This window comes from Abramis brama (genome assembly GCF_963993115.1).
Source record: "Abramis brama genome assembly, chromosome: 1".
Lineage (NCBI taxonomy): Eukaryota > Metazoa > Chordata > Actinopteri > Cypriniformes > Leuciscidae > Abramis > Abramis brama.
In genome coordinates, this window is record NC_139963.1 from 41,996,137 (window position 1) to 42,014,252 (window position 18,116).

The following is an 18,116-nucleotide window of genomic DNA, read 5'->3' on the forward strand; positions in this document are numbered from 1 at the left end:
ATGGCGGCGGTAAACACCGACTCGAAAGCCACCGGAGAGCAAATTAAAGCCATTTTGCGCCGCTGCAGGGGTCGCCCCCGACTGACGGACGCGGACCGGGCGCAGCGGCGGCTGGAATCGCGGAAGAAGTACGACGTGCGGCGCGTTTATCTGGGAGAAGCACACCAGGTGTGGAGCGAGCTGCGCCGGCGCACGAGCCTGAGCGACGCGGGGCTCGCGGAGTATTTAATCCTGCTCAATTCGGCATATGGAGAAAAATACCAGCAGAAATACGGCAGGTGGGTACTCAGACTCGATAAGTGAACCATAAAAGCCATATTTGATCATGCAACACTCAAAATCAATAAGTTGGGTAAAGGTAGCATTGCAATTCAGCTGGTTGTCCAATAAATGAATTCATGCATGCATGTGTGGGCTGTAACTTGTGTGCACAACTACTACTCTTGTCTGATACTACTGTATTCTGCAAGTGTTCTTTGTTAATCTGAATCTGCCATTGATTAGGCTCTACTTTATTGGTTTATTTTAGTTTGTTGACATGTATTTCTCTTAACTAAAAAGGACCAAGCAGTGTCATGTTATTTATTGACATGTTTTCCTGGAAAAACACAATACTATTCTATACATGGTACAATACAATACCATACTAAACATGGTATAGTACAATACAATACTATACTACACATGGAAAGCTGTACTATAATAGTACCATTGTAGCTTCTTGAAGTATCTTAGGGTATAATGCAAACACGTGGTACATGAATATGGTCATAACTTAGTATACCAGGACATTTCCAGGTCTTATACTCATATGAATGCATCCCACAATGCAATGTGCTTGACTTTGCCTTTTATTTCTGCTGTGATGAATTAATCTAATGGATGTTCCTTATATAAGTGAATTGTCAATAGATCATTCATGTTTTTCCAAACCCCTTTGACTGACTTGTGTGGAACACTAAAAGAGATATTTAGCAGAAAGTGTAAGCTATTTTCAATACAATGAAAGTGGATGGGAACCAGAGACAGCCACTAGTTAGCTTGAACCTTCATGTAGCTTTTCTTTTTAACATGGATGATGTAAATATGTCTCATGTGTTGTGATGGGCAGGAGGAAATCCAATCCTGAACAATGCAGCAGTCACAGGAAAGGTGAGTCATATTTATATGCATTATATTGGTTTCATATAGGAGAATTGCTTAGAGTCAATAATTGTGAAAATAATGCAGTGAGACATGCCACATTGGTAACCATCATACAAAGAAATGAGGAATTCATGCAAAATGAAAGAACCAACAAAATATTAATAACTGATTATGTTGTAGTCGATGTATGCTTTTTTCCTGACCTTTTTGCTTTTCTATGCTTTTTTATTTTGCATAGTAAAATTAGTTTTAAAAAAAGTTTCTCTCGTTTTTTTTCTCTATGAAAGTTTTATTTTTATAAAACTTTTTTACTAATGTAGTTTGCCTTTTTGTAGTTTTAGTTTGCCTTTTTTCTTTATTTTTTTTTTGCCAAATAATTTTGTTAGATAAATACCTTTACTATTATTTTGATAATATTTTCCTAATATTTTGATTGTTTAATCAAAGTTGTAGGGTCTTTAAAAACAAATCATTCCAATCCAATCTTTTTCACACTGTATGCTACCATTTAAATATTTGGGCTTGGTATGATTTAAAAAATAAAAATGTATATAAAATACAGTAAAATCATAAAATATTATTACAATTTAAAATGACTGTTTTCTATGTCAATAGGCTATATTGTAAAATGTAATTTATTCCTGTGATCAAAGCTGAATTTTCAGCATCATTACTCCAGTCTTCAGTGTCACATGATCCTTCAGAAATCATTCTGTTATGATGATTTGATGATCAAGAAACATTTCTGATTATTGTAACATATATTTTGTTTTCTTATTAAGAACAGTTGTGCTGCTTAATATTTTTGTGGAAATCATGATACATTTTTTCAGGAATCTTTAATGAATAGAAAGTTCAAAAGCATTTAATTTAAATAAAAAACTTTTACTGTCTTTACTGTCACTTTTGATTAATTTAATGCATCCTTTCTGTATAAAAGTATGAATTTATTTTTTAAGGAGAATTTCTAGTTAGTTTGCTGTGTATTAGTCTCTGTGAGCGAGTAAGATCGAGACTGTTTCTCCTCTCAGGGAAGAAGGTGTCCGCCACCAGCCTGCAGGACGTGGTGAGCTGGTACCAGTGCCACTGCCAGTCCTGCCCACATGAGCCCGAGCTGCAGGCGCTGGAGCCCACCCTGGGCTTATCTACATCTGCACTGTGGCAGTGTGTGGCGGGTCACTCGTTTGTGCAGTGCCTGCCCTGGCCTGCAGGAGGAGAGTCTGAGTCAGACCTGGAGGACAGTGTGATGGAGAAGGATGAGGAGGACAGGCCTCCAGAGAAGAAAGATGCTGACAGTGAGAGGAGGAGACTACAACACCACGGGCGCCTGCAGGGTATGGAAATCTAAAACTCTTTTCAGTATCAAACCACCTAGATGTGAAATAAGGAACAACCCCCTGAGATTTTTAGGTTAATATTTCAATAATTTAACTACATATTCTCATGTTCACTGTTCTCTGATGACAGTTAATGGTCACATGCAATTTTAACAGACACTATACTTGTTCTTTTTTCAATTCTATTTACTTTTTTTAATTATTTATATTTAGATAATATATATATATATATATATATATATATATATATATATATATATATATATATATATATATATATATATATAAAAAAAATAATATAATATAATATTTTATATATATATATATATATATATATACAGTCGTGCTCAGAATTAATCATACCCCTGTTAAATATGATCAAAAATGGCTGTAAAAAATAAATCTGCATCGTTTATCCTTTTGATCTTTCATTAAAAAAATAGGCAAAAATCTAACCTTTCATTGAAGTCAAAGAATTGAAAGTTGGGGGGGAAATCACATTATGAAATAAATTTTTATATACACATTTTTTATCATATTTACCAGTTGTGCCATTAATTCTGAGCATGACTGTGTGTGTGTGTGTGTGTGTGTATATATATATATATATATATATATATATATGTATATATAAAAAATTATTAACTCTTTAAAAAGATAAGAATTAATAATTGTCTTAAATTCTTCACTTTCAAATATTGAAACCTTCAAGATTTTAACATTTCAAATCCTCAGGTGTTTATTTTAGCAGAATACTGGTGAAATGCTGTAAACTTGGAGTGTTTGAAAGTATGCAAATGTATAAATAGTCAAGCAAGCGCACCTAATTGAGTTCCTGCTAAACTCAAAATACGCAAATGCATGTTAAACTCGCAGCACATGCAGAGAATTTTGTGATTGTTATTTTAGTATTATTTACGTACTATTATAGTTTTTATTAACATTTGATTAACTTTGTTTTATATTTTCAGGTTTCATTTTAATTTTGGTATATGTGCTTTTATTAAAAAAAATTACTTGTAGTTTATTAACGTTTCTATTTAGGTTTATTTTAATTATACTAATTTTAGTTTTTAGTTTTTTAGTTTTAGTTTGTAATTTTAGACCTTTAACATTTTTATTTAGTTGGGCTACATTTCCTATATATACAGTGCAATGCATAAGTTAATACACCCATGCTAAAGTTGACTAAAAAGAGGAATAAAAAATCATATTTTGGAAATTGAACTTAATGCCTTAATTTAAAAAATTAGGAAAAATCCAACCTTTTAGGACACCAATTTTCTTTGTGAATGAATAATGTATCGTAAATAAATAAATGTTCTTCCTTAAAATACATGGTGCATAAGTGAGTACACCCCTATGTTAAATTCCCATAGAGGCAGGCAGATTTTTATTTTTAAGTATTTTTTTTAAATTAATTTTTAGGATACTATGCATCCTGATAAAGTTCCCTTGGCCTTTGGAATTAAAATAGCCCCACATCATCACATAGCCTTCACCATACCTAGAGATTGGCATGGTTTTATTTCAGTTAGCCTAAAAGCTAAAGTTTGATTTGCATTGAGAGATGATCTTATGGAAAGTACCCCATGCCAATCTCTAGGTATGGTGAAGGCTATGTGATGATGTGGGGCTATTTTAATTCCAAAGGCCAAGGGAACTTTATCAGGATGCATATCAGGATGCGTATCCTAAAAATTAATAATAAAAAAATACTTAAAAATAAAAATCTGCCTGCCTCTATGGGAATTTAACATAGGGGTGTACACACTTATGCACCATGTATTTTAAGGAAGAACATTTATTTATTTACGATACATTATTCATTCACAAAGAAAATTGGTGTCCTTAAAGGTTGGATTTTTCCTAATTTTTTAAATTAAGGCATTAAGTTCAATTTCCAAAATATGATTTTTTATTCCTCTTTTTAGTCAACTTTAGCATGGGTGTATTCACTTATGCATTGCACTGTATATATATATATATATATATATATATATATATATATAATTTAGTTTAGGTTTTATTACATTTTTTATTTTACTTTATTTTGTTTTATAAATATCTGCATTATTTGAAACAAGTTTTAGTTAACAATAATAATAATAAAAAAGAAAAAACTTGATCATGAGCTGCTTGTGAATGTGATATTCGCTCTGAAACACACAGGCATTGAACTATACATTTATATAATTAAATCACAACATTTTAATTGATAACACTGTTTTTTTAGTATTATTTAGATACTATTATAGTTTTTATTAATATTCTGATTCGATTTTTCTGTTGTGTGTTTGTAATTTTTAAAGAGGTCATGACATGGATGTTTTTTAAATTATATTAATATGTTCCTTGAGGTTCACTTATAATGTTAAAGTTTTTGCACACACACACAAAAATTAAAGATATGCAGAGAAAAACTATTTTCAACCTTCATTCTCACCCTCTGTCTGAAATGATCCGTTTCTAAGGGGCGGCTCCTTTAAGGCTTGTCAGTAAACGGCCACTGTTATAATTGGCTTACGTTATTGTATGGGAAACGTTATCAACGGCCACTCGCTATCGCAAGTGAGTTAGTGTTTTGAAGACATTATCCATAGAAAACCATGATTTACAGACAAAACGTTATGAGATCATTTGGTCATATGTAAATGTATTTGCATGTGTGACGTCACAGGTCATCCAATATCAAAACAAGCTTTTTCTGGAGCTTGATTGAATAAATATTTTGTTTATAATGAGGAGGACGTTTTAAGCTATGAAACTTGCAGGATGTTTTAACGGAACTTTTTCCGTTTTGTATTATTTAATTAATTATTAGCTTTTCATCAACTCACAAACCTCCATTCTGTCAAATTGGATTTAACATTGAACAATGAACAGAATCTCTTCTTAATCTTAATCAGATGCAGTCAATGAGTTGGAAGACAATGATGAACGCGCATCCCGGATGGAGCATCAGATAGCATGCACATCCCTCAATGATCTCCCAGGATCCCCTGCGGCCCACAGCAGTCCTCCCGCCTCGGAGCACTGTCTGGGAGACCAGGCCGTGTGGGAGATGGAGGTGCTCATGAACCGAGAAGCCGAGTCTGACGGAAAAGCCTCGGATCGGGATGCGGCGAGAGAGGCGGACCCTGTCACGGAGCAGGCGGACCATTCAGGAACATTAGAAAATGAGGAAAAAGGGGGAGGGGGCTCGGAAGAGAGATTTGAATGCATGGTTGTCACAGCACCCTTGACGGACAGGCGGGAGAGGGAGGATGGAGAGGATAGTACTGGAAAAGGTGCGGAAGAGAGCATCCCGTCGTTGGCGGCCGCCTCAGCACAGAGCGAACTATTCGAGCGTCAGGATCTGCAGACGGTGATGGGCGAATGTGAGCTACCGGATCAGCACTCCACACTGGAAGGATCTCAAGTAGGTCAAAGGGCTCACAAGAGACACACTAGGGCAGGGGTTCTCAACCAGGGGGTCGGGGCCCAGTGGGGGCCTCAGCAAACTATCATGTTCGGAGGATGACTTTAAATATAATTTATATTAATAGTATTAATATATTAAAATATTCTTATTTTATACTTTATATTGGGGGCCCTTTGAGTCAAAAGGGTTGAGAGCCACTTCACAAGGGGGCCACAAGATGACTTATAATTTTAAAGCATATTTTGTCTTATTTTAAATAATTTTAAGTAAAAAAACACTTTAATCGCAAACAACTAGAAAAGTAATTTAAAATTGTTCTTAATAAAAAGTGTAAACGCTGAAGAACATTCAGTTATTGAATTCTTATTCTGGATTTTTTTTTTTTTCTTAATGGCTTATTATTATAAATATAATATATATTACTTAGATGCATTGATTTAAATGTCTATTTCTAGTTTTTGTTAATAAAGAAGTTTGAAAACAAGCCACTTTGTTGTTACAGCAGAAGAAACAGAAGTGTTCTTGTTCAGATGTTGTCTTTGACAAAAAAAAAAGTTGAGAAATAGTGCTACAAATAGCATACTTCTTGGTATACTGCATACTTGGTATACTGCCTAAAGAAATTAAGGCTATTTTTAGTTAAAATTAGAAAAAGTAGCATTACCTTTTTTTTTTACTTTTCTTTTTTTTTTTTTTAGTTTGTGTAGTTCCTTAAGATTTAAATGTAAAAAATGTTTTCCAGTATCTTTTCTGTAATACATAAATTACACAAAATAAGTCAAATAGGCTAAACTTCACCTTCAATTTTTAATGTGATAAAACAAAAGTAATATCAGCTGCAATCTCCTTGACACACTATTTCATGTTCATATATCAATATATTCATATTCACATCAGACTGGGCCATCTGACCAATCAGAGCAGAGGAAGGAGAAGTTTAGAGAGATTTAATCCTTTAATTGAACCATTTCAGACACCGTGAGAAAAGAGGTGATGCAGCAATGTATATTATAAGAAAATTAAAGTGTTTTAGTAATCTTGGATGCATATAAACCTATTGTAGGAGACCTCCAAAACATAATATGGAACCTTTAAAATATGTATATGTGTGTGTGTGTGTGTGTGTGTGTGTGTGTGTGTGTGTGTGTGTGTGTGTGTGTGTGTGTGTGTATATATATATATATATATATATATATATATATATATATATATATATATATATAATTTTTTTTATTTATTAACTCTTTAAAAAGATAAGAATTAATAATTATCTTAAATTCTTCACTTTCAAATATTGAAACCTTCAAGATTTTAACATTTCAAATCCTCAGGTGTTTATTTTAGCAGAATACTGGTGAAATGCTGTAAACTTGGAGTGTTTGAAAGTATGCAAATGTATAAATAGTCAAGCAAGCACACCTAATTGAGTTCCTGCTAAACTCAAAATATGCAAATGCATGTTAAACTCGCAGCACATGCAGCCAATTGAACCATTTCAGACACCGTGAGAAAAGAGGTGATGCAGCAATGTATATTATAAGAAAATTAAAGTGTTTTAGTAATCTTGGATGCATATAAACCTATTGTAGGAGACCTCCAAAACATAATATGGAACCTTTAAAATAGCATAATAGGGGCACATTTTACATTCTTACTAAATGCCACACTTTTTTTCGGTGAAAGAACTACTAATGATGGATAACTGCATGTTGTTGCAAAACTTGACATGCAAGTCAATACTTTTTTTTACTGTTGTATTGCTTTGTTTTTTAATTGTTGACATATGACTTGTTTTTCCTGCCACACACAATACGATTTTTGCAAGTGACTTTTTCCATGCACTAAAGGCATAATATTGTGGCCAGGGGTTGTCAAACTCCAAGAAGCACCATTTAAAGTCAAATTAAAACACCATAAACCTGTTTATGGTGGACTGTTTATCACACAGCTATCATATGACTTCAGGAAAGACACTGAGTAGAGTTTTATGGACTGTTTTTAAGATAACTTCTTGTCCTTTTTGGTACTTGACCGCCAAACACCACAATTTACTTCCATTGTATGAATAACAGCAGCTCGCAGATTCTTCAGGATATTTTATTTTTTGTGAAATAAATAAATTCATATAGGTTAAAACAGTATTTTCACAGTTAAATCCTAGACTTTGATGAACTCTTTGTATGACTTCACCTCTACTCTATTTCTCCCTCCTGTAGCTGATCATAATTACAGGTCCCAGTTACGAGGCTCTGACGTCTGAAGGCATTCAGCTGAACGTGGGCAGCGGTGATGTTGAGGAGGTCACATGTACTCTGATCGGAGACATGTCGTACAATCAGATGTGCCAGTCAGAAGCAACGTCACATCCCAACATCGACTCAGGTTTCAGTCCGATTACGTTCATCAACGGCCACCGCTGACCTGTCCTGTATTTCAGCTCTTAAACCTGACTCATAAGACAATCATTGTGTTCTAGCAATGTGTGTTTTGAAACAGTTTAACCACTTTTAACTACTTCCTTATGAGTTTAGTGTCAGTTTAACCAGTGTCAGTAATATAAGCTATTTTAAGGATTTTGATCTTTAAAATGGCAATATTATCTGTTGATGTTTAATGGTTTCAGATCTGGGTGAGAAGCAGTTGTTAGATCCCGGTGAAGAAACTCACTGTTCGAAGAAACTTCAGCAATCTCTCAGTAGGTTAGTCAAGTCTTGGCACAGTAGCCACTATAAAAACATGAAACCTCTTATTTCTGTATTACCTGTATTACTTCTTTTTTTTTTTTTTTTTTTCATCTGCTGTGGTTAGTAAGATCAGCAAGAACGACATTAATGTTTTTACTGTATTTTTAATCAAAGAAATACAGCCTTGATGAGCATAAGATACTTCTTTCAGAAACATTAAAAGAATCTTTTTGAACTGTAGTGCATATTGACTCACAATCTTGGCTTTAGACATAATTTCATAATTTTGTACACGCCTTAACTGTTATTGTTACGCCTTTGTTCACATGCCTAATTTCCAAGAAAATAAACAACTCCTTATAATAGGAATTGTGGTTCTAGGAAGGGAGTCTTCAGCATTTTATTGTTGTTTGGGTTCATGCATGACATACCTTTTAATACACCTCTAACCTAAAAATATGGAAATTGATATATGCATGATATCCATTATGCTTCTTTTGATAGTAAACAAGCACTCAGAACATCTTAGCCACTATACAGCAACCACCCACGATACTCATTATATTGTTGTGGCTAGTTTTTGCACTATTAAAAAATCAAATTATCATATTTTATGGAGTGTGCTTTATTATTTCCCAGCGGACTAAAAACACCTCATAAATGTTATCTATCGCTTGTCGTGTTTCATAGGCCACATATACGTTAATTTGGACACGTTTGAAAACACTTTTTTTCATTTGTCAAGTTTCTAGTCCACACTGAAAAGATGCTTAACTTACTGCGTACGCGTAAAATTTAATAAAGGCTCAGTGACATGATGACCGAGAGAGCAGACATAATAAAGCTCTCACACTATTCATCTGGCACAATCATTTTATTAGCAAAATGTGAGCTTTTCTCACTACTTACTGCTGCGTTCAGGTCAAACTCAATCGGAATTCCATGTTTGGTCTAAAACACAAGATGGAAAATGGCACACTTGATAAAATTCTTTTGAATCAAGCACTGCTGAAGTTATGTTTATGTTAACTCAAACGCAATTGGGCTCATGTTTTGCCACAGAACACCAATTGCGAGTAACTTTTCTGTCATCTTTGCAGGAATGTAATATGTAGATCGTACAAAGTAACGTATCTTTAGCAACAGCACTGTGAAAATAAGTAGCATATAGCATATACTGTTGATGTCTATGGGTAAAATATGCATCATATGACAAAACATGTTATTGTTTTCAAATACTTCCATTTTCGCAGTTTCACGAATATGGTGTTTTCAGATCTATTCGCTTGCGAGAGCGTCTTCAAAAAGCTCAGTTTTCAATCAGTTTTTGTCATGGTGTGGACAGAAGCCCAAAACATAGAGAAAAAGATGCAGTTGAAGCCATCAACTGTATCTGAGTTCATGAAGTCTTTGAAATGTGATATGTCATTTCAGTGGTGTGTGTTTGTGTGTCAGGTCCAAGAGGAGCCGGAGGGGTCCAGTAATCGAGGCAGACGGCATGCTGAAGATGTTCCACTGTCCGTATGAAGGCTGCAGTCAGGTGTACGTGGCCATTAGCAGTTTCCAGGTGAGCTCATGTGTGTGCAGTGCATGTCTAATGAGCCTGTGGCCAGAGAATCCCAATGCCACAGGGCAAACAGACACAAATAGACACTGGAAATGATATACCCTGTGAAATGCATTGATGTAAACCTGCTTTGTCTGTTTTATTGTTCATCACAAAGGAGACGCTCTAATTGTTCAGTGGACCTTAGCAACAGGAAATAAAATACACTTTCCCTTTGCACAGGACAGGTTAAATATTGTGGACGCTGGGATATAATTCTGCTAAATATTTATTGAGATGGTTAATTTTTGGCTCATCAGATTAATCACATTGATGATTAATGCATATGTAGTTAGACATCTGGGTCAGCTAGTTTTCTGAGAAGGCTTGACACTCGAGTCAGATCTCATGGAGCTCATGTCAGACGAGCAGCATTTATAAAGTACTGGAAACAAATCACACTTTCTGCTTCTGGCTGCAAGATGGATCATGATTTCAAAAGATGTTTTTCTGATGCACGTTGGACAGAATCATGTGAACCTGGTGCACAGGAAGGGCCGGACCAAAGTCTGTCCTCATCCAGGCTGCGGGAAGAAGTTTTATCTGTCTAACCATCTTCATCGGCACATGATCATACACTCAGGTACAGGCATCAGGTATTATTTGTGCTTGTGGTGCTCTTTACTCTGTGTATCCAGAAACAAGCACTATAATTGTCCACATCTTATTATGAGATGATAACTGAAGTTCTTATGTAGAGTTTGTCCTCATCAATTTACATGCATTTACAAATTAAAAGTAAAATTTTCAAGCATTGTTTTTTTTATATTCTCTTGCTGTAGTTTTAGTTTAGGTGTAGTTTTTTTTTAGTGCTTTCTAGTTTTAGTTTTTCAGTAGGCTATATTTAGATTTACACGACAACAATGTACTTTTTCCCAGAACATTGTCACAACAATCCCCTTTCACATGGATCTGGGAAAACGACTAAAAATGCTGCATTATTCATTTCAGGCCAGTAGATGGCGACGTGACTTCGTAAAGAAACGCTATGCACCTATAGACGAAACACGTGATCCACATTCGCATGACGTCACCGTTTTCACAGATTCACGTTTTTGTCATTTACATGGAGACAATATATTGTCTGACATGTAATATAGAGACATTATAATGCTACCGTTTTCAAAAACTTGCACTTCGAAACCCGTTTTCAGGCCCCCAAAACACCATTGTCGTGTAAATGAACGGCTAAAACACACAAAAAGTTTTCAGTTTTTAGTCATGTAAATGGCTTCGTAGTATTTTATGGCTGTCAAAGTTAACTGATATTTCTTTTTGGATCTGATAGGTCTTATTAATCTGAGCTTATGCACCTTTTTTAGGCGAATAAGCTTGAGTGGACTTTTTTTTCACTCAAACACTGAGGTGCATAAGCTCAGATCAATGAGGCCTACGATCAGTCAGATCCAAAAAGAAATGCAAAACCTGTCTTAATTGAAAAGAAAACAAGTAGACAAAAAGATTGAATCCAATATTTGGCAATAAGATATCATAACAAAATATTTATAAGCAATTTAAAAGGCGGGTCATTTTTGACCCTGAACACTAAATTAGGTAAAGGATTTTCAACACTGCTAGGTTAAATAGATGCTTTTTTTATCAACGAATGATATTTATCAGTAATCAAAAACATATTTACCTTCTTTCACGCAGGTGTACGAGACTTTATCTGTGAGACTTGCGGCAAGTCGTTCAAACGCAAGAATCATCTGGAGGTGCACAGACGAACACACACGGGAGAGACGCCGTTACAGTGAGTTCACAGAAAGAATGATTCATATTGGCACGTCTACCATATTTAATAAGTGTCACGTCATACTGGACGTGGTTACTTACAAGGAAAGTGTTTTTCTTGAACCTGTTCCTACAGATGTGAGATATGTGGGTACCAGTGTCGACAGCGAGCGTCACTCAACTGGCACATGAGGAAACACACATCTGAAGCCCACTTCAACTACACGTGCGAACACTGCGGCAAACGCTTCGAGAAACTTGACAGTGTCAAGTTCCACAAACTCAAGAGCCATCCAGACAAACAGTCGACCTGAAGGACGCTTAAAGAGAGAGAAAAAACTCATTCGTATGTGCAGAAGATTTATAAAGGCTGTTGAACAAAGTGTTTCTTTAGCAGTAATTGCATTTGTGCACTGTAAAAATCAGGACCTGCTTGATTAATAATCGAATAGAGGACAAATGGACCGGCAAAAACACAGAGACATTGATCGAGAGAATCAAAACAATTTGTTTTCTTGTCTGTCAAAAGTGTATTTCTCATTCCTGTGCTGGACATGGGAAAACAAAACTTCTGCTGACACTGCATGAACAAACATGTTAACGTTTACATCTGTTATTTGTTAATCCCATATCTTAATCATACACCCACGTCTGCTGTACCTTGCAGAAAACCACTGCTTCATAAAACCCTCTATTTTACATCGCCTTGTCCAATCCACATTTTTAAAAACTTTTGTAAGGAAATAGCATTGTATGTAGCCCGAAATATTCCTAGTCATGTTATTACATTTCATCATATATTTTAACAGACAAATTAAGATACAATGGGTCTTCGATGGTTGTGCAGTTTCCCCATACACATAAACACTTTAAAAATAAGGTCTCATTTGCATTTGCTCACATGACCTAATAATGCACAATATATTTAGAACTTTTGAGTTTAAAACCGTGTTAATAAATATTTAAATAAATTGGCTAAAAATAATAGTAAAACTTTACAATCATTAGCTAAAAATGAGCAATACTTTTTGTAATTATTTATTAATCATTTATTAATTTATTAATCTTTGTTATTGTTTATTAATTCACAAGTCATGAACTAATGTTAACAAATACAACTTTGTATTGAAAAAAATTATTAGTAAATGCTGAAATGATAATTGACTAAGAGTAATAAATCCTGTTGAAGTGTTCATATTAACTAATATATGTCTAACTAATGTTAACAGATTAAACCTTATTGTAAGAGCTGCCAAATTTATAAATGTAATACATATTGTTCATTCAATCTAATACATTTTCACTTTTGTTAACAATGAGACCTTATTTTAAAGTGTCACCTATTTATTTTCTTCTATTAGAATCTTGTTGTTAAGATGAAATTTAAAGCAAAGGGACATTTTGTTATGCAAATATGCTTTCATAATTATGTAGATTCTTTTTATTTAAAGGTAATGTAGTTACATTGTACTTGTATGAGCACTAAGTAATATACGTGTAGGCCTACTTACTATAGGGTTAGGGTTACGCAATTATGCATAATTTACCGTTATTACTATAGTAAGTAAACGTAGTAACGTGTAACTACGTCACCTTAAAATATCGCCTATAGTGTTTCCTCTTTTGGTTCACCTTGGTGCTGTTGATAATATCAACCCTTTCCTCCTGCTTATGATGTTTTTTTCCCGGTTCATTAGTAATTCAACCATCATATTTCAGATAGCTGAAGTTATTTTAAATGTATACATGTAAACATTCCAAAATACAACAAATACACAATCGCTCAGAGTCACGTGCACTAAAACAGAAGTAGACCTCGCAGCGCTAGACTCTGGGTAAGTTTACACGACAGCGATGTAGGCTACTAAAAACGCTAAGGTTTTTCCGAGCGCTGTCATTTTATTTATGGTTCTTGGTCCATGAAGAGTGTGAACCCTGTGATGCTGTTTATGAATGATGAATTGGTGAGAATGGCTGTAAATCTGCCCTGCACGGGGAAGCGTTATAACTCTCAGGTGTAACGTTCCCCTTTCCACGTTAATTTGAATTTATTTGTGTTGTTGTTTGGTTTGATGTAAATGTCCCGTTTTTATCGTTTGTACATCATGATATTCCTACATTTTTCAAGTTCCTGGTATGTTTTACTAGGAGAGAACGATTCGGTGGAGTGGATGAACGAATTAAAGAGTGACTGAATAAGCACAATGACCTTGTTTGAAGTGTTATGAAGGCGCTGAGTCTAACTACTGTACACACACGGCCTTGAGCTGTATGTCACAGGAACAGTGACATGGGTTTAATTGGCTCAGGCTGAGGTTGGGAAAATGCCGGTTTGTCTGCAGGTGCAACAATGACGTCATGTACCTGTATCATGATAATGACTAATGCTTGTAAATGTCTTTTCCTGGTCTCTCTTATATATATATATATATATATATATATATATATATATATATATATATATATGTATATATGTGTGTGTGTGTGTGTGTGTGTGTGTGTATATATATATATATATATATATATATACACACACATATATATATTTTTATTTTATATAAATATAAAAAAGAAAAAGAGAGATGTGTGTGTGTGTGTGTATATATATATATATATATGTGTGTGTGTGTGTGTGTGTGTGTGTATCTATATATATAAATTGTTACATTTTTACCGATAAACGGGCTTACAGCTATATATATATATATATATATACACACATATGTATATATACATATATACATACACATATATATATATACATATATATATATATATATATATGTGTGTATATGTATATATGTATATATACATATGTGTGTATATATATATATATATATATATATAGCTGTAAGCCCGTTTATCGGTCCAAGTGGGGGTTTCCGCCAGAACAGGTGAAGGTGTCTGCGTGTTAGGCTACTGACTTTCTGCGTGATAAAGTAATTTATGTCGCTCAGAGGCCTTGTTTAACGTGGGTCTCACGATCACAAGCTCACCAGCTTCGGTCACTAAACAGAGGTAATTGCTACCTGAGATCGGTCGCATTCATGCTTACAAAATCATACTTTGGTATAGCCCGTGATTGCATACACTTGGAATTAAAGTAGCCTAATGTTTACTTCAGAAGAGGTCTGGCCACTATCACAGATAGAAGTCAACCAACATTACTTGTCTTATAATAGCTTTGGATTGGCCATGCCGTGGTTTCCCACGCACACTTATCTAGGTAACATTAAATTAAAACAGAGGTAAGACACACCCAGATTTAGGTTGGTCAAGCTGCACTTGCTGCCCTAAACGTAAATTCACTTCTTGTCTTTGCAAAACACGTACACTTGAATTAGTGTTGAATATTAGTCATCACTAATCTGACGCAAAACTTGCGGTAACATACGAATCCGTTTAATCTACTTGAGAAAACAATTTTGGAGTCAGTCGGAACAAAAATCAAATGTAAAAATGTATTATGTCAGGTAAATATAATGCCAATTTAATAATCAGTTCAAAGATAATAAATACAAAACATCAAATTCTCTGGAATGAGAAGATGTTTTGCATACACTCAGCATCACAGGCTAATTTGAGTTACAAATTTCCCCAAGTCTCTTGTTGCAATTCATTACCCAGACCAAGACAGAAACTTCTTTCACAAGGAAACATTTGCTAACAATGGGAATTTGCATTCAGAGTTTACAGCTTTTGAGAGCAGGATGCCATTTGCCTGGAAGACTCCTCTGTGTGCAACTCTAAACTTTTAAAAACTTTATTACCTTTTGTGTAACTTCTTTGGGAATGAGACATTTGTACCAGTCGCACTGATACATTTCAAATGATACCAAACATGTATAATTACTTATTGTACACATGATTTAACATTGCATAGGCTTTCAGTGAGTTGTAGGTGAGGAGGAGAAGAGGGGGAGCAGGGGGAGATGGTGAGACTGTTAAAGTGAGGTGTGAGCTGCACTGTGTGCTGCGTCTCGGATGTTGCTGTTACATTATGCTAGAGAGAGTTCACATGTTAATTCTCACGAGAGTCTTTTGCTTTACCCAGACTTAGCCCAGACTTAGCCCAGACTTACTGGCACTCGCCTTACATACAGTAGCTATTTACAAACTTAGATGCGATTAAACGATTTGACAGTACTATTTTCTTTCTTTTTTGACATTTCTATCTTCTATTACACAAGTAAAGTTATTGGTCCCTATACCAAACCCTAATTTTAAAGATACGTCTATTTCTCTTATAGATCATGGATTCGTTTTCTTGATTTTCTAGTTTTGAACTTTGAGAAGGGATCTGCCAGGATTGTGACATCAGTTTATTGTTTGAGTGAATCTTTTGTTCCTTTCATCATGTGACGTCATAATTTCCTCTTTCTATTTTTTAAAAAAAACATGAGAACAGAATAAGTAGGCCTACACTACACACATACACAGCTATAACCCCCTAATATTTTGCTGTGAAGCTGTAACAAAACATTTTCCTGTTGACAAACTGAGTTGTGTTGTTCAGGTCAGGTGCCTCAGAGACTGAATCCGCTGATTTAATGAGTCTTTAGCATCTCCGTGACTACACATGCATTCATTCCGCCCACTCTCTCCCTCTCCAGAGAGAAAAGGAGGAGTGGTGTGTGTGTGTGTGTGTCACTCCCACCTGTTCACTCCTCTCCGTGAAAACCATCTTCACACGAGCGACAGAGGGAGAGAAAACAACAGTCTCTGACTAACAGTAACTCACTCACTCACTCAGGGATTTACAGAAGCTACGAAACTCACACATTTCATTAAAGGTAAGAAATTCTACTTTGTGGAGCTTCTCTATCGTGAAAATACCGTTACACCTTAAAATACCGTTAAAATGAAGAACGTAAACCTGTTCTTTTAATGACCTCTGCAAACAGCAGTAGTGACTGGATACAATTTAACTTTTCCACGCAGCATCATGTTTAATGCGTGTTTTGAACGTGTGTGTTTTCGTCCATTCGGAATGACTGAGGTCTCACGAGAGTTTTTTTTTTTTTTTTTTTTTTGATGGGTTTTCCTTTAACAGAGTCATTACTGTTTCTCAGAGCTGTAGGCTATAACAACACTGAGTCTTGGTTCTCTCTCATCTTCACATTGTACACATAATGATGTCAGCCATTATTTATCGGCCAATCTGAAACTCGCTAATATTTTGCAAAATATGTAAAACAATTCTGTTGAAAGTAGCCTACCATGGCACTCTGATAAGTTTCTTCTGCTCACCACAGCTGCGTTTGTTTGTTCAAAAAAGACCTAGGCTACAGTAAAAACAATTGGGTGATATTGTGAATTTTCTATTTTTAGAAAAAACGTTGACTGAATACGTTTTAAAATGTAGGCTAATCTATCCCTTTGAATTTTCAGTGTTTTCAGTGTCACATGACCCTTGGATCCTTCAGAAATAATTCCAATATGATGATTTGATAGATATTATCAATGTTGAAAACAGTTGTCCTGCGTAATATTATTTCTTTGGAACCTGTGATACCTGTTTTTCAGGATTTATTGATGAATAAAAGTTCAAAAGAAAAGCATTTATTCAAAATATAAATCTTTTCTAACAATATAAATCTTTACTGTCACTTTTTTAAATCAGTTTAACACATCATTTAACACATCATTGCTGAATAAAAGTATGATTTCTTTAAAAAAAAGAAAGAAAAAACAATAACTGACCCCAAACTTTTAAACGATTGTGTATTTCATAACAAAATATTTCTATTTTAAATATACGCTGTTCTTTTTTTACTTTTTATTCATCAAAGAATCCTGAAAAAAGTATCACAGGTTATAAAAAATATGAGGCAGCACAATTACTTTCAACATTGATAACAAATCATCATATTAGAATGATTTCTGAAGGATCATGTGACTGAAGACTGGAGTAATGAAAAATAAATTATATTTTAAAATATATTAAAAAAACAACAACTATATTTTAAACTGTAAAATAATTGTAATTGTAATTATTTATATATATATTATACACACACACACACACACACACACACACACACTAATGATTATCAGAGAGAATATATTTATAGGAAAAAAATCCTATTAATTTACTAGATGATCAGGAGTGATTGAGAACTAGTCAGTAATGTGGTGTAAGTAAACTTTTAGACCTCAAATGTGAATGCAGTGAAACAAAGATT

General features: G+C 34.5%; 2 protein-coding genes across 2 annotated transcripts in view; both read left to right on the forward strand.

Moving 5' to 3' along the window:
• Positions 1-14,136, forward strand: znf653 (zinc finger protein 653; the record flags this gene model as incomplete). Its single annotated transcript, XM_084116276.1, has 10 exons — positions 1-278; positions 1,112-1,152; positions 2,178-2,480; positions 5,393-5,904; positions 8,124-8,289; positions 8,531-8,606; positions 10,047-10,158; positions 10,666-10,780; positions 11,851-11,950; positions 12,068-14,136. 10 exons carry the CDS (start codon positions 1-3, stop codon positions 12,243-12,245), a joined length of 1,881 nt encoding a protein of 626 aa, XP_083972402.1. The 3' UTR covers positions 12,246-14,136.
• Positions 13,717-18,116, forward strand: part of tspan34b (tetraspanin 34b) — a 15,230-nt gene continuing 10,830 nt past the window's right edge. The window contains exons 1-2 of the mRNA XM_084116311.1: positions 13,717-13,766; positions 16,545-16,724. The gene's annotated coding sequence lies outside the window, so the exon portion shown is untranslated. The remainder of the gene's footprint in view (positions 13,767-16,544; positions 16,725-18,116) is intronic.